The 23,769-nt window shown below is 37.0% G+C and overlaps 1 protein-coding gene across 1 annotated transcript in view; it reads left to right on the forward strand.

The window, feature by feature from the left end:
• Positions 1–23,769, forward strand: part of LOC127846221 (guanine nucleotide-binding protein G(s) subunit alpha-like) — a 68,114-nt gene that overhangs the window by 22,759 nt on the left and 21,586 nt on the right. The window contains exon 3 of the mRNA XM_052377391.1: positions 6,895–6,949. Coding sequence (XP_052233351.1) covers positions 6,895–6,949 — 55 coding nt within the window. The remainder of the gene's footprint in view (positions 1–6,894; positions 6,950–23,769) is intronic.

Here is a 23,769-nt window from a genome sequence, read left to right on the forward strand (position 1 = left end):
TGAAAACTTAAAAAATCTTTTCGTCCATAATCATTGGGCCTAGGGCTACCAAATTTGGTATGTAGTGACATCTTATAGTCCTCTACCAAGTTTCTTCAAATTATGCCCCTGGGGTCAAATTTGACCCTGCCCTGGGGGTCAGAAAATTAAAAATTTGCTTATATAAGGCCTATTTTGTGAAAACTTAAAAATCTAATCATCCATAACCATTGGGTCTAGGGCTTCAAAATTAGGTATGTAGTGACATTTTATAGTCCTCTACCAAGTTTCTTCAAATTAAGCCCCTGAGGTCAAATTTGACCCTGCCCCGGGGGGTCAACAAATTGAAAATTTGCTTATATAAGGCCTTTTTTGTGAAAACTTTAAAAATCTTCTCATCCATAACCATTGGGCCTAGGGCTGCCAAATGTGGTATGTAGTGACATCTAATAGTCCTCTACCAAGTTTCTTCAAATTATGCCCCTGGGGTCAAATTTGACCCTGCCCCAGGGGGTCAAAAAATTGAAAATTTGCTTATATAAGGCCTATTTTGTGCAAACTTTAAAAATCTTCTTGTCCATAACCGTATGGCATAGCTGGCTTCCAAATTTGGTATGTAATGACATCTAATAGTCCTCTACCAAGTTTGTTCAAATTAAGCCCCTCGGATCAAATTTGATCGTTCCCCAGGGGTCACAAAATTGAACATATGCTTATATTGGGCCCATTTTGTGCAAACTTTAAAAATCTATTTGTCCATAACCATTGGGCCTATTTCTACCAAATTCGGTATTTAGTGACATCTAATAGTTTTCTACTTAGTTTGTTCAAATTATGCCCCTGGGGACAAATTTGACCCTGCCCTGGGGGTCACAAAAATGAACATTGCTTAAATAAGGCCTATTTTGTGCAAACTTTAAAAATCTTCTTGTTCATAATTATAGAGCCTAGGGCTACTTAATTTGGTGTGTAGTGATATCTAATAGTCCTCTACCAAATTTGTTCAAATTATTCCCCTGGGCTCAAATTTGACCCTGCCCTGACAGTGATTTTTTTTGCCCAAAATTACCGCCGATATTCGGCTGCTTCCCAATTGCAAAAAATGACGTTTCTTCCAAAAAATCTGACCAAAATTTCCCAAAAAATAACCAAATTTTCCCAATTAAGCTAATAAAATTACAATGTCATTTAGTGTTAATTTCCTAGAATGAGTGCCGATCGTGCTTGTCGAGTCTTCGCCAAATGACAACTAACTTACGAATGTTCGCGAATGTAGCCAAATACGAGTTTACGTTGCTATCCACACATCTCTCTCTATATTGCGGAGGATACTGACGATAGTCGATGTATCCAGATTGTTAACGCCTGTTTTTACACAGGTCCAAGATGACGGCAAGCAGACGAGAAGTTTGTGATGAGCAGCGAAAATGATAAATAACACTAAAATTAACAGCGGATATCACATGGTTATTAGGATAATATGCTTTAATATGTTTGTCACGCTGTATAGTTTGGTGAAATAGCATTTAACTGAGGATGTCAATTGTGCAAGATATTAAAAGGTAAACAAATGAAATGTATTCTTTTAGCTCCATTTTATACAACATTAACACAGCAAGAACACAAAAGCGTGTTTGTTAATATTTGTTTATGTTTTCACCATATCATATTTTACTTTAAAAAACATCCTGAATTAAGTTCATACTCTTAAAGAGATTATGATTAGATCATAATGGTACATGTATATTGAAGAATCTATAGATTATTGCAAGTTTAATATGCATATGGAAGGATATTAACTAAACGTTGTAAGAAGACATGAAAGCAACACTTTAAAATATAAAAATGCTGTCAAACATGAACTTAGCAATTTTTATTCTGTTCTTATAATCATATTTATAATGTTTCCCTATTTCATGGTTTACCGCGCTATTTTTCCCAATTTCATGGTTTATTGCGCTAATTTTCCCAATCCAAATGCCACAGGCTGTAACAAAAAAAAGCAAAAAAAAAATCACTGCCCGAGGGTCATAAAACTGAACATATGACGTTTACCAGAGAAGATTACTGCGGCCGTGTGTCTGTGACCAACAACAACAACAACATCTTGTAAACATGAGATAAAACCCTGTCATTTAGTGCCATTTTAGATCAGATGGTGACTGCTTACAAAGGAATTGAAGTAAGAAAAAGTGTTATGAATGTTTTTCTTATAAACTGAAAAAAGTCGGGTTTTATTTAAATATGTCGAAAGTGAACATATATCCGGATACAAATATTTCGGATGACATGTTAATTTCATGTCTTTTTTTGTAGTGTTTAAACCAGTTTAATAATATCTTATTCATTTTTAAAACACAACTTCCATGAACATAATTATTTAAAGAAAAGTCAATATATGATACTGCATGGTTAACTCAAACTTTGTATCCAAGAGAAGGTGTTGGAATTAATGAAGTGCAATGTTCTTAACTATCATATATGCTGCTTTTTAATAACTAATGATTCATTGTTTCATTTGTGAATCGTGACTCATGAGTTTTGGATATGATTGTCAATTGCTCAACGATCCATAGATCTATATATTTCTGACCATTTTATAATTTTCTTAAAATAAGTTATGAATTGATCTTAGAAGTCAAATGTATTACTTAATTATATACATTTATAAATATAAAGAAATAATCTTTAGATTATCATCATATTCTCAGGCCTGTTGGTCTTAGGGATGTGTGGGTTGTTAATTATATTTTGAGATGATTCTTTACAAAGAAAGATGCTACTATTGTATTTGTTATAAATGTGTGAAAGGCTCTAAGAAGGAACCAGAGATTATTAACCCTTTACCAAACACTAACAGGATTTTACGGGTTTGTAGCTGACAACTTTATAAATAATTGTGATAAAAGGAGAAATTGCTCAAGATGAGCAATTTCTCCTTTTATTACAATTATTTCTACCCTACCTGATCGTTTCCTTCATATTCCATTACAATTTAATTGTCGTCTGCAATCTCTTTCAAATTGAGAAAGTCCAAAATGTGTCGTTTGGTAAAGGGTTAAGGCATTTTGATTCCTATGGGTCTTGTGAATCTGTTTAAAATCAAATGCGTAGATTTGATCTTCAGCATCTAAAAATATGTGAAATAGAAAGAACAACAATATCTTATGGCGAGATAAATGTACCTACGTTATAAGCAAAGGACCTGTGCAACAATTCCCGGGCTTTTTAGTCTGTTTAGTTAACACGGTAGTAACTTTTTCCATATATAAAAAAGCTCACCCTTCCAACTTTTAAGCGCCCAGTGGGACGAGGGATAGAAAGAGAAAGTCACATGCTTGAGTACATTTCAACCCATGCGCATTGCACGTTTTTTTCGCATAAAAAAACAGTGGAGCTATACAGGGCCATTATGGCCCTCTTGTTTAAAATTCAAAGTCACAATTTTTCCACAGTTAGGTTTGTAAATGGAAAGAATTAAGATTAAAAAAAAGATATCCTTTAGTCTGAATATTTGTCCCAAAAGTATCTCTGCTTAGTTTGAAACTGGGTCACGTGGAGTCAAAAACAAGACCATAAGGTAAAATTATTTTTAAAAGCAGCTTGGGTATATTCTTGAGAACATTTATTGCCTAATCTTATGAATTTATTAATCTTTATGATATCTTGGCTCACTAGGTCAAACGAAAGAAAAAAAATTGTGAACACTCTGTAGGCCAAATTTATATTTTTGTGCAACTTCGTAAGAACATTTGGGTTATTAGGTCAAATCATAGAAAAGGCTTATGAACACTCTGTTGGCCACGTTTATTGTCCAATTTTCATGAAACTTGCTTAGAACATGACTGTGTTTCAAAAATATTTTGGCAATTGAATTTGAAACTGGGACACATAGGGTCAAACACTAGGTCTTTAGGTCAGATTAAGGAAAAAGCTTTTTAGCACTCCTGAGCATACATGCCAGAATTTTTCAGTTCAAATCGGGACATTCCATAAAAGATGTCGGGATATTTGACCAAAAATCGAGTCACTAAAATGATTAATCATGCAACCTTGAATAAAGTCAGTTATCGGTATGTTACTTACACAGCCTCATAATTTCTTGCCAATATTGACGATAAATGTGTTTAAGAATTTCATGAACACAAACGTTTCCCATTTTCGGAAGTACACACACAGTGCTTCACACAGGATTTTTTTCAGACGCCCCTGGGGCGATGGGGTGGGGACGACCAGTGTTTTTATACCCCCATTACCATTGGTAATGGGGGCTATTATAGGAGTCACTTTGTCGGTCCGTTTGTTGGTCTGTCCTGAAATTTCATCTTATCTTCACCAAACTTGGTCAGAAGTTGCATCTAGATGATGTCTTGGTCAAGTTTGAATATGGGTCATGCCAGGACAAAAACTAGGTCACAGGACACTTAGTGTGTTTTAAACTGAAAGTTTGTCCGCTTCATAACTGTGTAATTTAAAGTCAGATTTTAAAATGAGTTGGTTCATTTGTTCACCATCATGGGACGGTGTGTCGTGTAAAAAAAAAATGTCCACAGGGGACAAAAATATTTATAAATTGCACTCGTCCTGCAGGACAAGTGCCTTAAAATTTTCACTCGTCCTGCAAACACATGCACTTGTCCTTCAAATATGTGTGAAAGAAAGATTGCAAAGGACTGATATGACTAACAATGTTTCCTATATCACTGCTAAAATGCTGCTTACTTAGTTATTCATGCCAGCTGATCACAGAAGAAATGTTAACTTACTTTATTTATGAGGAACACAAAATAAATAAATGAAGACAAATTTGATTTTTCCTTTTTCTAATGCTTGCGTGCTTTCCATTTCGGATGGTTGAACATCGCTCCTGCCCCCTTTAAAGAACGCTCGTATGTGAGACATTTTTCAGATGAAATTCAGACTGGTTTAAAACCGTACTTCGCAGTAAAATAAAAAAAAAATTAAATCAATACTTACAGTGAATGAAGTCAGATGGTTCCCTGTCAACATGGACGCGCAAAGTTTACACCAAAAAGCCAATATTTACTCGGGACACAGTCTCGCATAACAACGCGCACCTGCTGTATGAAATTTACAATTACGATTTCCGGTTCATTCGCGTTCTACTTTCAGAATAGATATGCTTTAAGAAATGATTTTATTTAATGAAAAAGAGTCTTACTGGTCAGAAAATACATATTTAACATCTGTATTTTTTCACTCGTCCTGTAGGACGAGAGCTTTAGGGAAATTCACTCGTCCTTTCAAGATTTCACTCGTCAATACGAGCGGACGAGTGGAATTTTTGTCCCCTGGTCCATATCTCCAAGATCAAGGTCGCACTTGGAGTTCAAAGGTCAAATGCTTGTCCGGGCCATAACTTTGTCACTTATTGTAAGATTTTAATATCATTTGGCACATTTGTTAACCATCATTGGACGGTATTGTGCGAAAGAATTACGTCAATATCTCCAAGGTAAAGGTCACACTTTAAGTTCAAAGGTAAAAAATGGCCATAAATGAGCTTGTCCGGGCCATAACTATGTTGTTCATTGTGAGATTTAAAAATCATTTGGCACATTTGTTCACCATCATTGGACGGTGTGTCGCGCAAAAGAATTATGTCGATATCTCCAAAGTCAAGGTCACACTTTGAGTTCAAAGGTCAATAATGGCCATAAATGAGCTTGTCCGGGCCATAACTATGTTGTTCATTGTGAGATTTAAAAATCATTTGGCACATTTGTTCACAATCATTTGACTGTGTGTCATGTGAAAGAATTACGTCAATATCTCTAAGGTCTCAAGGTCACACTTTGAGTTCAAAGGTCAAAAATGGCCATAAATGAGCTTGTCCGGACCATTACTATGTTGTTCACTGTGAGATTTTTAAATCATTCGGCTCATTTGTTCACCATATTGGATGGTGTGTTGCGCGAAAGAATGACGTCGATATCTCGAAGGTCAAGGTCACACATTTAGTTCAAAGGTCAAAAATGGCAATAAATGATCTTGTTCTGGCCATTACTATGTCATTCATTATGAGATTTTAAAATGACTCTGTACATTAATTTTGTTCACAGTCATTGGACGGCGTGTCATGTAAAAGAATTCAAGAGTTCAAAGGTCAAAATGGCTTTTAGTTTTAATGGCATAATAATTCTTAAAAATCGCCATAAATTAGATTCTCTTGTTTTGTGAAGACAGCATGCAAAATAGTCTGTGTCAATGCGGCACGTTGGGTTATACGTCATGTCTGTGATAAAGCTCTAGTTTTCACCTATAGGGGAATGGTGGCGGGGCCCGTCTAAAAGGGAAAAAACGCGTCGTTTTTTAAGAAAAGATGAAAATTAAAAATTCACTCTTTTATATGTAATGATATATGAATACACATGTATGTATGAATGTAATATTCTCAGCTGAATGTCTCTGTTTTATTGACTAACTTATCATTTAAAAAAGATTTTTAGTTTATGATGCGTATCGACACAGCGTCATATCACGGCATGTCTCAGCGGATAGATGCGAAGCATCGCGGCGAAATGGGATGTGCCGCCGCATACTGACACGGCTTCAACGACCGACTTGGTATCGACTCGTTGGGCCTTGACTCTGTGGATCGCGAAATATGTTTGTTCCGCGTTGGCTGTACTGTACGAGTGCTGTTGCTTGTTCAAACACGAGTTTTAATTTGCCAATATAGAATTTCCAAAACAATGACGCTATGCCTTTAGGCGGGCTTTAGTTGGGCAAACGTAATTGACAGACTAGCGTAAATCGGCTCTTAAAATTTTCGGCAATTTTGATATCGCTTTCAGGTTAAGAGAAGGCAATTTTGGCAGCTTTTGAGCGACCAAATCGCCCATTTCGCCCACTTGTGATACGCCTGATAATGTTCCAAATCTTTTGTTTCAGAGAACGAAAGGAAAAAATAGAGGACATAAAAAGAAATGTACGGGATGCTATTTTGGTAAGTATTTATCTGCATGTCATCTGAAAAAAGGTATTATCAACTGTAATCTTGCATGTTCCACTACTTACTTACATGTGCTGGTTAGTCTTCAAAAGTCATAGAGCGATTGGCTTGTCTGTGAAAGTATCTGTCCTTATGTCTGTCTGTGGTCAGTACAAGGATATAATAAATAATTCTTCCTACAAAGCTTTGATACTGGCATGGATGAAGTCTTTAAAACATCAACACACCTATATCACCTGACGTCATTTTGACCTTGAAATTATCCTATTTTTAGACTACATGTCATTCAGAAGGTCTACATTTTCTTGGTTTAACCAAAAATTACTTATTGCATCTGACATTACCACATGCTACAAGGCTTAGAAACTTGTATGGATGTCAGTGTTTTTATGCCCCCGGATGAAATGATCGGGGGTATATTGTTTTTGGCCTGTCTGTCATTCTGTCCCAAAACTTTAACCTTGGTTAAAGTTTTTATAACTTTTGCAATATTGAAGATAGCAACTTCATATTTGGCATGCATGTGTATCTCATGGAGCTTCACATTTTGAGTGGTGAAAAGTCAAGGTCAAGGTCATCCTCCTAAAATAAAAATCAAAATATTTTATTTTTGAAAGTTACTAAAAACAGTTAAAAACCTACCTGTAAACTTGCTTGGTATTGCCAGACAGTCCCCAGTCAGCATTAAGTGTGAGGGGTCTCAAAAAAGTTCAAAAACATGAAAAGAAGTTAAAAGTTTTAAGTAGCAACCCATATATAAATTGAGAATGCTTAGGCCTAGGATCATGAAACTTCATAGGTACATTGATCATGACTCGCAAATGACCCCTATTGATTTTGAGGTCACTAGGTCAAAGTTCAAGGTCACTGTGACCCGAAATAGTAAAATGGTTTCCGGATGATAATTCAAGAACGCTTATGCCTAGGATCATGAAACTTGATAGGTAGATTGATCATGACTCGAAGATGACCCCTATTGATTTTCTGGTCACTAGGTCAAAGGTCAAGGTCACGGTGACCCGAAATAGAAAAATGATTTCCGGATGATAACTCAAGAACGCTTATTCCTAGGATCATGATACTTCATAGGTAGATTGATCATGACTCGCAGATGACCCCTATTGATTTTCTGGTCACTAGGTCAAAAGTCAAGGTCACAGTGACCCGAAATAGAAAAATAATTTCCGGATGATAACTCAAGAACGCTTATGCCTAGGATCATGAAACTTGATAGGTAGATTGATCATGACTCGCAGATGACCCCTATTGATTTTCAGGTCACAAGGTCAAAGGTCAAGGTCACAGTGACTCGAAACAGTTAAATGGTTTCCGGATGATAACTCACGAATGCTTACGCCTAGGATCATGAAACTTCATAGGTACATTGATCATGACTGGCAGATGACCCATATTGATTTTGAGGTCATTAGGTCAAAGGTCAAGGTCATGGTGACCCGAAATAGTAAAATGGTTTCCGGATGATAACTCAAGAACGCTTATGCCTAGGATCATGAAATTTCATAGGTACATTGATCATGACTCGCAGATGACCCCTATCGATTTTAAGGTCACTAGGTCAAAGGTCAAGTTCACGGTGACCCGAAATAGTAAAATTGTTTCCAGATGATAACTGTAGAACGCTTATTCCTATGATCATGAAACTTGATAGGTAGATTGATCATGACTCGCAGATGACCCCTAGTGATTTTCAGGTCACTAGGTCAAAGGTCAAGGTCACGGTGACCCAAAGCAGTAAAATGGTTTCCGGATGATAACTCATGAATGCTTATGCCTAGGATCATGAAACTTCATAGATACATTGATCATGACTCGCAGATAATCCCTATTGATTTTCAGGTCACTAGGTCAAAGGTCAAGGTCACGGTGACCCGAAATAGTAAAATGGTTTCCGGTTGATAACTCAAGAACGCTTATGCCTAGGATCATGAAACTTGATAGGTAGTTTGATCATGACTGGCAGATGACCCCTATTGATTTTCAGGTCACTAGGTCAAAGGTCAAGTTCACGGTGACCCGAAATAGTAAAATGGTTTCCGGAGAATAACTGAAGAACGCTCAGGCCTAGGATCATGAAACTTCATAGGTACATTGATCATGACTGGTAGATGACCCCCTATTGATTTTCAGGTCACTAGGTCAAAGGTCAAGGTCACGATCAGCCGAAATAGTAAAATGGTTTCCGGATGATAACTCAAGAATGCTTTGGCCTAGGATCATGAAACTTCATAGGTACATTGATCATGACTCGTATATGACCCCTATTGATTTTCAGGTCACTAGGTCAAAGGTCACGGTGACCCGAAATAGTAAAATGGTTTCCAGATGATAACTAAAGAACGCTTATGCCTAGGTTCATGAAACTTCATAGGTATATTGATCATGACTCGCAGATGACCCCTATTGATTATCAAGTCACTAGGTCGAAGTTCAAGGTCACAGTGCCAAAAAACGTATTCACAATGGCTGTCAAGGTCACGGTGACTCAACTTAGAAAAATGGTTTCCGGATGATAACTCAAGAATGCTTACGCCTAGGATCATGAAACTTCATAGGTACATTGATCATGACTCGCAGATGAAATAATGATGAAACTTGACCAGGATGTTTGTTTGGACAATATCTAGGTCAAGTTTGACATTTGGTAAAGATTGAATGAACCGACTCCTCTCAGGTGAGCGAACTAGAGACATCTTGGCCCTTTTGTTTTATGTTATTTTACATTAACTTCTTCATTTCTACACCGATTTACTACATATTGATACTGAACATCTTTTATGACAATACGGTCAATGTCAACTATGCATGGCCCCATTACCAACCCTGGGGCGCCCCGCCCACATAGACCACGCCCACCCAAAATTGCCTTTTACTATAACTTCTTCATTTTTACACCAATTTACTTCAAATTGATACTGAACATCTCTTATGACGATACTTCGATCTCAACTATGCATGGCCCCATTACCAACCCTTGGGTGCCCCGCCCACATAGACCACACCCACCCAAAATTGCCCCAAATTTGGTATGTAGTGACATCTAATAGTCCTCTACCAAGTTTGTTCAAATTATGCCCCTGGGGTCAAATTTGACCCAGCCCTGGGGGGTCAAAAAATCGAAATTTTGCTTATATAAGGCCTATTTTGTGCAAACTTTAGAAATCTTCTTGTCCATTACCGTATGGCATAGGGCTACCAAATTTGGTATGTAATGACATCTTACAGTCCTCTACCAAGTTTGTTTAAATTAAGCCCCTGGGATCAAATTTGACCGTTTCTCAGGGGTCACAGAATTTAACATATGCTTATATTGGGCCCATTTTGTCCAAACTATAAATATCTTCTTGTCCATAACCATTGGGCCTATTTCTATCAAATTCGGTAGGTAGTGACATATAATAGTTCTCTAACAGTTTGTTAAAATTATGCCCCTGGGAACAAATTTGACCTTGCCCCAGGGGTCACAAAAATGAACATATGCTTAAATAAGGCCTATTGTGTGCAAACTTTAAAAATCTTCTTGTTCTTAATTATAGAGCCTAGGGCTACTAAATTTGGTATGTAGTGATATCTAATAGTCCTCTACAGAATTTGTTCAAATTATTCCCCTGGGCTCAAATTTGACCCGGCCTTGGGGGTCACAAAACTGAACATATGACGTTTACCAGTGGAGATTACTGCGGCCGTTTGGCTGTGACCAACAACAACATCAACATCTTGTAAACATGAGATAAAACCCAGTCATTAAGTGCCATTTTAGGTCAGATGGTGACTGCTAACAAAGGCATTGAAGTAAGAACATGTTATGAATGTTTTTCTTACAAACTGAAAAAAGTCGGGTTTAATTTAAATATGTCGAAAGTGACCATATATCCGGATGAAAATATTTTGGATGACATGTTAATTTCATGTCTTTTTTGTAGTGTTTAAACCAGTTTAATAATATATTACTGATTTAAAACACAACTTCCATGAACATAATTATTTCAAGAAAAGTCAATATATGATACTGCACGGTAAACTCAAACTTTGTATCCAAGAGAAGGTGTTGAAATTAATGAGCTGCAATGTTCTTGACTATCGTATTTGCTGCTTTTTAATAACTAATGATTCATTGTTCCATTTGTGAATCGTGACTCATGAATTGTGGATATGATTGTCAATTGCTCAACATTCCATGTATATTTCTGACCATTTTATAATTTTCTTAATATAAGTTATGAATTGATCTTAGAAGTCAAATGTATTACTTAATTTAATACATTTATAAATATAAAGAAATAATATTTAGATCATCATAATATTCTCAGGCATGTTGGTCTTAGGGATGTGTGGGTTGATGAGCAATTTCTCCTTTTATCACAATTATTTCTACCCTACCTGATCATTTCCTTCATATTCCATTTTAATTTAATTGACGTCTGCAACCTCTTTCAAATTGGGAAAGTCCAAAATGTGTCGTTTGGTAAAGAGTTAAGGCATTTTGATTCCTATGTGTCTTGTGAATCTGTTTCAAATCAAATGCGTAGATTTGATCTTCAGCATCTAAAAATATGTGAAATAGAAAGAACGACAATATCTTTTGGAGAGATAAATGTACCTACGTTATAAGCAAAGGACCTGTGCAACAATTCCCGGGCTTTTAAGTCTGTTTAGTTTACACACTAGTAACTTTTTATGTCCCCAACTATAGTAGTGGGGGACATATTGTTTTTGCCCTGTCTGTTGGTCTGTCTGTCTGTTGGTCTGTCTGCGCCAACTTTAACATTTTGCAATAACTTTTGCTATATTGAAGATAGCAACTTCATATTTGGCATGCATGTGTATCTCATGAAGCTGCACATTTTGAGTGGTGAAAGGTCAAGGTCATCCTTCAAGGTCAGAGGTCAAATATATATGGCCAAAATCGCTCATTTTATGAATACTTTTGCAATATTGAAGATAGCAACTTGATATTTGGCATGCATGTGTATCTCATGGAGCTGCACATTTTGAGTGGTGAAAGGTCAAGGTCATCCTTCAAGGTCAGAGGTAAAATATATGTGGCCCAAATTGCTTATTTTATAAATACTTTTGCAATATTGAAGATAGCAACTTGATATTTGGCATGCATGTGCATCTCATGGAGCTGCACATTTTGAGTGGTGAAAGGTCAAGGTCAAGGTCATCCTTCAAGGTCAGAGGTCAAATATATGTGGCCCATATCGCTTATTTTATGAATACTTTTGCAATATTGAATATAGCAACTTGATATTTGGCATGCATGTGTATCTCATGGAGCTGCACATTTTGAGTGGTGAAAGGTCAAGGTCATCCTTCACAAGGTCAGGGTCATCCTTCAAAGTCAAACGTCATATAGGGGGACATTGTGTTTCACAAACGCATCTTGTTCCATGTATAAAAATGCTTACCCTTCCACCTTTAAACCCCCAGTGGGACGAGGGATAGAAAGAGAAAGTCACATGCTTGAGTACATTTCAACCCATGCGCATTGCACGTTTTTTTCGCAAAGAAAAAACAGTGGAGCGATACAGGGCCATCATGGCCCTCTTGTTAACGAATGTCAGGACAGAATCGGACCGACTGTTTAGGATTTTCAATTGGTCTTTTATGACCCAAATCGGTCTAGGACCGACAAAACCGAAAAAAATATGATCCCTGTATATATATATATATATATATATATATATATATATATATATATATATATATATATATATATATATATATATATATAAAACCAAACTGAAGTCAGATAACTATTTATCTTGCCAAATCCAGTCTCCAAAGTCTCAATAAATCACTTGTCTTTCAGAAATGTACAAATGGTTTGAAATTAAGACTGTGGAAATTAACTGTATTAGTTATCATTTTACTGATTCATTGTTGTTTCAAGTTTAATATGTAGTTTTTTCAGCAAATCTTATCAATCTGACAGGTTGTTTTCCATATTTAAGGCACATAAAAGGTATTTTCAAATTTACGGTTTTCATTGTCCTTGACAAACACTGTATCACACTGTATCACTAAAAGATGTTTAAAGCTAAAAATAGATACAGAAGTGATGGTTGACAATTGCTACTGGTTTAAAATACCTTACAGTTGACAATTTGTACTGTTACTTGTCATTATTTCATACGCATGGCAGATTTTCTGTGAATAACAAATCAATATCTATTGATAGACCTTATTGACCCATTCGCTCAGTTGGTTAATTACACCATTATATTATTAATTCAAGAAGGTTAAATGTTCAAGCCAACAAAAAAATTAGACTTAAGATACAGCTTAAAAAGAAGACTTATGAACCAGTATGTGTATTTTGATCATTTTATGAACTGTAATTCGTGTGTTTATGAAAAGTGGAAGCAATAGCAGTGCAAGGAATCACATGAGTCTCATGAAGCAATAGCAGTGCAAGGAATCACATGAGTCTCATGAAGCAATAGCAGTGCAAGGAATCACATGAGTCTCATGAAGCAATAGCAGTGCAAGGAATCACATGAGTCTCAAGAGGAAGCAATAGCAGTGCAAGGAATCACATGAGTCTCATGAGGAAGCAATAGCAGTGCAAGGAATCACATGAGTCTCAAGAGGAAGCAATAGCAGTGCAAGGAATCACATGAGTCTCATGAGGAAGCAATAGCAGTGCAAGGAATCACATGAGTCTCAAGAGGAAGCAATAGCAGTGCAAGGAATCACATGAGTCTCATGATCTGTGCTGTTAAAAAAAAACAACTTTGTCTGAATATTTGTTTAAATGATATATTGGATGTGTATGAAAAGTCATGAAAGTTGGTAAGAACATTTTGTTCTTATGACATCTTGGGCTGCACAGAACAGGACAGTTCCTTTGAATCTCAGGTGAGCGACTTTGGGCGTTTCAGGCCCTCTTGTTTAGTGTTTTGACACCAACAATTTATAAATTGACCTCTTGAAAATATGACTGCATTCCCTTGAGCCCTTTTTCCGTTTCAACATCTTTGATTTTCTTGTCATTTGAGAAAGAAACCTTCAGTGTTTATACATATTAGATTAAGAGTTTTAGTTTGAAGAAAAATTTGCATTAAATTGATCAGTGAATAACCACCTTAATTGACTAGCTAATCAATGACAGTGTGTAGAAGCCATGTAAAGCTGTATGAATTCCATTGACACTGGGTTGTGCTTGCCAAACATTGAAAGGCAGTAATTGAATTATCTAAATATATTTAAGACCAGTTTTGAAATAAGTTTTAATGAATAGTTTGTGAGTCCAAATAAATGGAAGGTAAGAAATTAATACAAAAATAATTTTCAAAGCTGTTTCAACAGTTTATGATTTAGATCTCTTTTATATCAACTTTGTAAATTAGCGCGTCAAAAGCCTTGGTCGAATAGCCACAGAGTCTCAAGTCCATGTCCAGGGTAGAATCAGTACTTTGTGTCTTTAGAAAGATTTTGAGAAAGCTCCATATGAATCCACAACCTCACACCATAGCATTACATCATTTCCAACATATACACAGTACCATTGTCACCATACACACTACATCATTTCCACCATATACTCAGTACAATTGCCACCATACACACTACATCATTTCCACCACATACACAGTACCATTACCACCATACACACTACATCATTTCCACCATCTACACCATTACCACCATACACGCTACATCATTTCCACCACATACACGGTACCATTGCCACCATACACACTACATCATTTCCACCATATACACGTTACCATTGCCACCATACACACTACATCATTTCCACCATATACACAGAACCATTACCACCATACACACTACATTATTTCCACCATATACACAGTACCATTACCACCATACACACTACATTATTTCCACCATATACACAGTACCATTACCACCATACACACTACATTATTTCCACCATATACACAGTACCATTACCACCATACACACTACATCATTTCCACCACATACACAGTACCATTACCACCATACACACTACATCATTTCCACCATATACACGGTACCAATGGCACCATACACACTACATCATTTCCACCATATACACATTACTATTGCCACCATACACACTACATCATTTCCACCACATAAACAGTACATTTGCCACCATACACACTACATTATTTCCACCATATACACACAGGGTTCGCACAGGGCTTGAAAAGTGCTTGAAAACGAGTCCTAGGCTTGAAAAGCCCTTGAACAAAGGTTTGCCTTGAAAAAGTGCTTAAAAAGTGCTCATTTCATGTAAAAAAGCCATGAAAATGTTTATTTCTGCTCAAAATTACTTTTATCATTGCTTTAATTATAAACTTAAATCGTTTTTAAGGGAAATATTACGAAAATTTATCATAAATTCCTTCGTACAAAAAGTTGAGTACGAAATATAAGTTTCGTACACTATTGAGTATGAAACGGTATGTGTGCACGTCACAGATTATGTGTACTACGTCAGAGCTTCTCCATTGTGATCAATTTTCGCGAGTGAAAACGCAGCGATGGGGAAGTGTCGTTTCAAACCAGGGTGGTTAACTGAATATTCCTGGGTACAGAAAACAAATGTCATTCGAAAAGCTCATTGTCGGGTCTGTATGAAGACCATTCATATCAGGGGGATGGGGGAAAGCGCTTTGAAAAGCCACGAGAAAGGGGAAACCCACAAAGAAACATGAAATTGAGATGCAAACAGGGTTCCTGTGATGCGTTTTTAGTGAAACAGGAAGGTATTATTGTTAAAACTGTTAAATCTAAAACAACAACAGCCCATCTGTGTCGAACCAGGAAGGCACAGCCACATAAAGTGTGCAGATAGAAGATATTCAAATTCCAGGACCTTCGCAACCATCAGTAGCAGTATCAAACTCGCAGACATCCATAGACAAATTCGTTACAAAAATGATATGTTGAAAGCGGAAGAATTGTGGGTATTGCATACCGTTTGCACACATCAATCCTCCAATTCCACTTAAAACATTACACATTTAGTTCAGTTTATGTTCCATGTCGGTACAGAAGAACAGAAATTTTCTTGCGGAGACCGCAAGACAGCATATGTGCCGTTTTTGGGCTAGCTGAACATTTCAAAACTTTACTTGATAGTTCTATAAGTGGACAGTACTCAGTGTCTTTTGATGAAAGTTTAAACAAGAAAGACCAATCCAAGCAAATGGATACCCATGTTCGGTTGAAAATGCCTTTTTAAAAGGAAACTAACGTACGATTCTTGGCCTTGAAAATGAAAATTTGGTCTTGAAAAGTACTTGAATTTAGGTTTGAGATTTCTGTTTGAACCATGACACAGTACTATTGCCACCATACTCACTGCATCATTTCCACCATAAACACCAGTGCCCTTACACTACTTTGGCGGAAGGGGTCAGCAGCCCTTAGGAGGAGGATTTTTTTGTAAAGGGGGGAATTTTTATAACAAGAAACAACAACTGTGTTATAAACATACAGTAGAGCTAAAGCGGCACAAACAAAATCCGCGGCTACGCCACGGCCAGATTATTAGTCCGTGGCGGCCGAATCGTGTGTTCACGCGGCGTATCGCCGTGGCACTCGGCATCGATCCGCGCAACGACGCCGAGTCTGTATTAACCTCGCGTACTTTCGCGGAGTAAATCCGCCGCATACGTACGCGGCAGATCGAGTGAAAAGATATCCACCTACATGTACATACATGTATGTGTAGCGTAGAATTAATTACGCGCAACTGTTAATGTTTCGTTCGATTATCATTATTAAATTTGTAATCCGAAACACACTTCCGAATTTTAATGCTAACACTTCCGAATTTTAATGCTAACGCGTCCTTTGGCAAATTCTAGCATCAAATAAACAGTGCTCAAAATATCCTTTGTTTCATAAAAAGCGCGCGAAAATTATGCAGACATGTAGAACGTCGTTTGGAAAGTTTGGGTGTATTTTGTGTTGTATAAATACATGAACATCACGTCAGGCGTAAATCGCGTGTTCAGTGGGGAAAAAAACGCCCCGATTAGACGTTATTTCATCATCTCTATAAATAGTAACAAATGCCAAAATGTATTTGATACTTAAGGAAATATCAAGAATGTTTGTGTATCGTAAATATTTACCAGCATTTGCTTTAAAACTGGAATATACGGGATTATCGGGTAATTAGTAGCGATATTAACTGTATAATATGAACAAAATAAAACGTGTTTATATATGCATATTCAAACAATAGTTATAATAAGCTGATAATTAACAAAACAACAAATACGTCGTCACCGTCTTGATTATTGATGTGGCTTCAAACTGCTAATTTCTCAGCTAAAATATAATAGCAGAATCAACATGCAATTAATTTATAAATCCACCATATGCTGGAGCATTGACCACTTGTATGTGCGAAAACATAATTACGTGACCTTGTTTATGTGTGAAATACATACACTACGGGCGGGAAACAAACTTAATTGGCCAGACACATTAACTATGCTTACATGTATATGATAATACAATCAGCGCACAATAAATTTATTATGATTTTAATTATTATTATAATTGTTCTTTCAAAATTTGTTAACTACATGTAACTAATAATTTTAAAAAGATTTTTTATTTCATGATGCGCATCGACTCGGCATCATGCCGCGGATCGCGGCATGTCTCGGCGGACAGATGCGAAGTTTCGCGGCGAAATGCGACTTGCCGCCGCATACTGACGCGGCTTCAACGACTGACGCGGCATCGACTCGTTTCGCCTTGCCGCCGCGGATCGCGAAATACGTTTGTTCCGCTTTGGCTGTACTGTATATTTCTATATATGTGACTGTCTATAAGACAGAAAGTTGGACTTTTACTCAATCTATATAACAGTTATCTTATTTAAAAGTCCACCATTATGTCCTTTTTGTTCCTAAAACAAGCTAATGCTGTGTCCAGTTGCATGCAAAGTTTGTCTTAAACTTGTATTCACACTGCAACTCAAATATATCGCAGGTGAAGGGGTCCAAAGATCGCGATCGTGGTAAAAATAAGCATCTAAGTGGTAACGGGTTAAAACATTTAAAATAACAATATTTATTTTCATAAGAATTGCTCAACATAATGAGAACCAAACCAACATACCATACACAGATGACACAAAATATAAAAAAAGTTTGACAATTTAAATACAAACAGATATTGGTTTATTTTCACAAAATTAACTACAACTGTTCTTGATTCCCAGAAAATAACTTGTATATGTTGCTTTAAATCTAAATATAAATTAAGTTGTTTATTGGTCGCTGCAGAAGAATATTATCTGTACACGAAACAACAATACAATAATTGGTCCAATAATGAAGGAACGGAAACAGCGTAATGGTAATGATACAGTGTGTTTGAATTATATTTTATTAAGATGAAATGTCAATGCCAAATAATTTGCTAGATACCCCGGTACTTAAGTTGAAATTCACAACGAAACTTTTCATGGAAATTAAATGATCTCAATGTTGTACCCGCTACAAAAAAATTATTAACAAATAAATACACCCACACCAATTTTTTTGCATTCTTTTTATCAGGACAAAGAAATTCATTTCATTTATGTGCACAATGTATTTGTGGCTAGAATTTGTAATCTAAAATAGCTGTATACGACTCGTGCAAACCGTGTCAGGTGATTTACGCATGTTGGAATACAACTGTCCTGACCGGGCGCTTATTTCATCTAATCTTTAAATAGAAACGTATGCTGAAATTCATTTGATACTTTCGCAAATTGTGTTAATGACATTCTTGAGCACTCTTATCGTCAATATTTTCCAGAATTTGCTTTTATAAATGGAAATCAGGCATATACGGGATTATCGAGTAGTGGATAAAGACAGGAGAAGTTGCATGTATGCGATTGAGACAGTTTAACCGTATGTATCGGGGAAATCGAGAGACTCGGGATAATAAGATTATTACAATCAGTTATGAGTTCTCCATTGCTTCAAACTGTTAAATGCAATAAACAAACACGCATTTATCAATTCTCCAGGTGTGGTATCCTACAGCTAGGTGCGAACACGTTTTTATGCCCCCTGTAGGGTGGCACATAGCATTTGAACCGTTCATCCATCTGTCCGTCTGGCAGTCCGAAAATTTTAACATTGGCCATAACTTTTGCTATATTGAAGATAGCAACTTGATATTTGGCATGCATGTGTATCTCGTGGAGCTGCACATTTTGAGTGGTGAAAGGTCAAGGTCATCCTTCAATCCAAGGGAAGTAACAAGCTTTAAAGGGAGATAATTATGTCCCCCACTATAGTAGTGGGGGACATATTGTTTTTGCCCTGTCTGTTGGTTGGTTGGTCTGTTGGTTGGTTGGTTGGTCTGTTGGTTTGCGCCAACTTTAACATTTGCAATAACTTTTGCAATATTGAAGATAGCAACTTGATATTTGGCATGCATGTGTATCTCATGGAGCTGCACATTTTGAGTGGTGAAAGGTCAAGGTCAAGGTCATCCTTCAAGGTCAAATATATGGGTCAAAATTGCTCATGTAATGTCACTTCTGCAATATTGAAGCTAGCAATTTTATATTTGAAATGCATGTGTATCTCATGGAGCTGCACATTTTGAGTGGTGAAGGGTCAAGGTTAAGGTCATCCTTCAAGGTTAAACGTCATATAGGGGGACATTGTGTTTCACAAACACATCTTGTTTCTATTTATCATTTGGCATGTACAGATCATTTTTATGCCCCCGGATCGAAAGATCGGGGGTATATTGTTTTTGGCCTGTCTGTCTGTTCGTCATTCATTCATTCATTCATTGTGTGTGTCCCAAAACTTTAACCAAAACTTTAACCTTTGTTAAAGTTTGGTCATAACTTTTTGAATATTGAAGATAGCAACTTGCTATTTGGCATGCATGTGTATCTCACAAAGCTGCACATTTTGAGTGGTGAAAGGTCAATGTCATCCTTCAAGGTCAAAAGTAAAAAATACAATCCAAGGGAAGTAATAAGCTTGAAAGGGAGATAATTTGTAAACCTGTCAAATGATGTATTGAAATTTTATTTCAAAGCGGCGCAATAGGGGGCATTGTGTTTCTGACAAACACATCTCTTGTTACAAGGGAAGTAATATTTTTTAAAGGGATATCATAAAAAATAAATTAAAATAAATCAAAGCGGAGCAGTAGGGGGCATTGTGTTTCTGACAAACACATTTCTTGTTCTTTCATATGCTGCGTTTAAAAAGACAGAAAAAACTGCCATGGGCATGGGTGTGAAATACATGATGAAATTTGAAAAAGCAGACTCTTATATCTGCTAACAATGCTAACAATCCCATATTGTTCTACAGACAAATTAATTTTATTTTTCGGGGAGAGGGGGGGGGGGGCTTTGCTTGTTTATGTCTGAATGTAGTTAGTCTACATTTAATAAACATTATGATTAGGAACATGTGATCAGTTTCTATCCAAGGTAAATTATAGTTAATAAGATTGTTCGCCGAGTGACTTGGCGTCATATCACCAACAATTTCCTTGGCGTGCCGTGGCGTGTCTTGGCGAACAGACGTGGCAACTTGGAGACCACTTGGTCGTTGCTGAGTCGACTCCGCAAACACTTGATATTGTTAAACTCTGCGGATAGCGGAATTTGTTGGTTTTGCGTGAGCTGTACTGTACATCACATCCACCATGTAATATTTCCCATATTTGATGATATCTGAACATGATTGGCAAATACAATCATTTGGACTTATTCTAGGTTGGCGCTAAGGAAAAAGTCATAGTAGCCAAATCTAGGGGGGTTTAGGGGCATGCTGGACCCTGGAAATTTGTTTGATCCTAGATCGTCTGTGGTGCGTTTTGGGGCTATTTCCTGAGCAAAATTAATACTTTTTTTTTTGAAATTAGCCCTTTTTTTGCTTGAAGTCACATTCTCCAATCGCGAACCTAACATTTGGTCATTTCCTGAGCTTCCATTATTCTGTCCACTTTCTTTTCTAAAGAATTGTGTTAATTTGTGTTGCTTTGACTTTTCTTTTTTGTTCGAAGCATCCATTTTTCCCGAAATCTGCAACTCACTTTCTAAATCAGTCTTTCAAGTAGCATAGCGACCGTAAAGGGAAGTTACTCTTATCTACTTTTTTAGCCAATCAAAGTCGTTGTTTCTTGGGAAATTAGTTTATTGTGGCAATGTCAATAATGCCATAACTCCACCCATCTTATTAAATGACAATTCTGTACTGGTCCATTCGATAACGTTGAATCGTAACATCAATAGGTCAATTACACGGCACGCTTCAGTGATTCATTTATCTCGTAAATCGCTGCGAGTAACCCAAATGTTTGAAAAAGTCTGGTCGCAGTGTAAAGCGTTTACCAATTAAGACATTAGCCATGTGGATTATCGACCTAGGCGGGTGTCATTATCCCCTGGGGCCTTTTCGGTAAGGGTGTTATCTGTGTAATATTAGCGATGTTTCTGGCAATTTTTACGGCCTGAAAACAGGCATTTAGATTGTGCACTTGAAAAGCATAGGGTCTTTTTTTTTTCAATGGCCAATTTCATGAAAATCTTATTTTTAATCGCCAGCCAGGAATTGTAATTGCCAATGGCGATTTCGGCGATTGGTAACGCTAACATAGCTTATTTTCCTAGTTTGAAAAAATGTCCAGGCATGGTTTAGTTGTGATTTCTATTGGTGTTATCTGCCATGTCGTCCAGGCATGGTTTAGTTGTGATTTCTATTGGTGTTATCTGCCATGTCGTCCAGGCATGGTTTAGTTGTGATTTCTATTGGTGTTATCTGCCATGTCGTCCAGGCATGGTTTAGTTGTGATTTCTATTGGTGTTATCTGCCATGTCGTCCAGGCATGGTTTAGTTGTGATTTCTATTGGTGTTATCTGCCATGTCGTCCAGGCATGGTTTAGTTGTGATTTCTATTGGTGTTATCTGCCATGTCGTCCAGGCATGGTTTAGTTGTGATTTCTATTGGTGTTATCTGCCATGTCGTCCAGGCATGGTTTAGTTGTGATTTCTATTGGTGTTATCTGCCATGTCGTCCAGGCATGGTTTAGTTGTAATTTCTATTGGTGTTATCTGCCATGTCGTCCAGGCATGGTTTAGTTGTGATTTCTATTGGTGTTATCTGCCATGTCGTCCAGGCATGGTTTAGTTGTGATTTCTATTGGTTTTATCTGCCATGTCACTTTTGGAAAGCAGAGAACTTTTGTCATGTTGCAAGAATCATGGTTTACTTGTAAGCAAAGCTTGCTCACTTATTGGCTTAAAAAATCAATACACACAGACGATCAGAGGAGTTCAACTGTATTTAAATGACTTTTTGTGCTGCATGCGATATAAACATGTGCATTACAATATTGTAACAGTATGTCAATTCTCTTCCTAAAGCTATTTTTTGGCTTCAATCAAGTTTTCTCACTGCTTGTTTTGTGGGTTTTAATGGTAAGCATAGATTTTTTGTATTTGATGTAATTTTTCATTGAATTGTAAATTGTTCGAGCTTGGAAGTTGACCACACTTTCACAAAGTTGGATATTGGATGTGTTAAGAATTTTCAGAGGATGTTGATTTACCTGTCTCTGTATTATTGTTCATGTCACAAGCATTATGTCCAAACTGTTATAAATATATTTATATTCAAGAATATTACATAAAAATAGAGAGCTCTAACTTCCCTTCAGGAGTACATGTATATGGATTCACCATGGACACCTGTCAGGGTTCCTTGCTATATATACAACTTGTGTGATGAATGGTCATGAAATTCTTTCTTATGTACCTGTGTAGTTGTCAAGTTACTGGCATTTTTATGCCCCCCTTCGAAGAAGAGGGGGTATATTGCTTTGCTCATGTCGGTCAGTAGGTCGGTCGGTCCGTCCACCAGGTGGTTGTCAGACGATAACTCAAGAACGCTTGGGCCTAGGATCATGAAACTTCATAGATACATTGATCATGACTTGAAGATGACCCGTATTGATTTTGAGGTCACTATGTCAAAGGTCAAGGTCACAGTGACCCGAAATAGTAAAATGGTTTCCGGATGATAACTCAAGAACGCATACGCCTAGGATCATGAAACTTCATGGGTAGATTGATCATGACTCGCAGATGACCCCTATTGATTTTGAGGTCACTAGGTCAAAGGTCAAGGTCACGGTGACCCGAAATAGTAAAATGATTTTTGGATGATAATTCAAGAACGCATATGCCTAGGATCATGAAACTTTATAGGTAGATTGATCATGACTCGCAGATGACCCCTATTAATTTTTTGGTCACTAGGTCAAAGGTCAAGGTCACGGTGACCCGAAATAGTAAAATGATTTTCGGATGATAACTCAAGAACGCATATGCCTAGGATCATGAAACTTCATAGGTAGATTGATCATGACTCGCAGATGACCCCTATTGATTTTGAGGTCACAAGGTCAAAGGTCAAGGTCACGGTGACCCAAATGGTAAAATGATTTTCGGATGATAACTCAAGAACGCTTTTGCCTAGGATCATGACACTTCATAGGTACATTGATCGTGACTTGCAGATGACCCCTATTGATTTTCAGGTCACTAGGTCAAAGGTCAAGGTCACAGTGACAAAAGTCATATTCACACAATGGCTGCCAGTACAACGGACAGCCCATATGGGGGGCATGCATGTTTTACAAACAGCCCTTGTTACAATGTGAGTGCACTTGTCATTAATAACAGGTAAAGGGCTGATATCAATTAAGCTTGGCCAGCATAAGTGAGAGTTAATACAAAAAGTGTTCTAACTGATGCTGTCAACTTTTGTGAATA

Source organism: Dreissena polymorpha, chromosome 9, assembly GCF_020536995.1.
Source record: "Dreissena polymorpha isolate Duluth1 chromosome 9, UMN_Dpol_1.0, whole genome shotgun sequence".
Taxonomy (NCBI): domain Eukaryota; kingdom Metazoa; phylum Mollusca; class Bivalvia; order Myida; family Dreissenidae; genus Dreissena; species Dreissena polymorpha.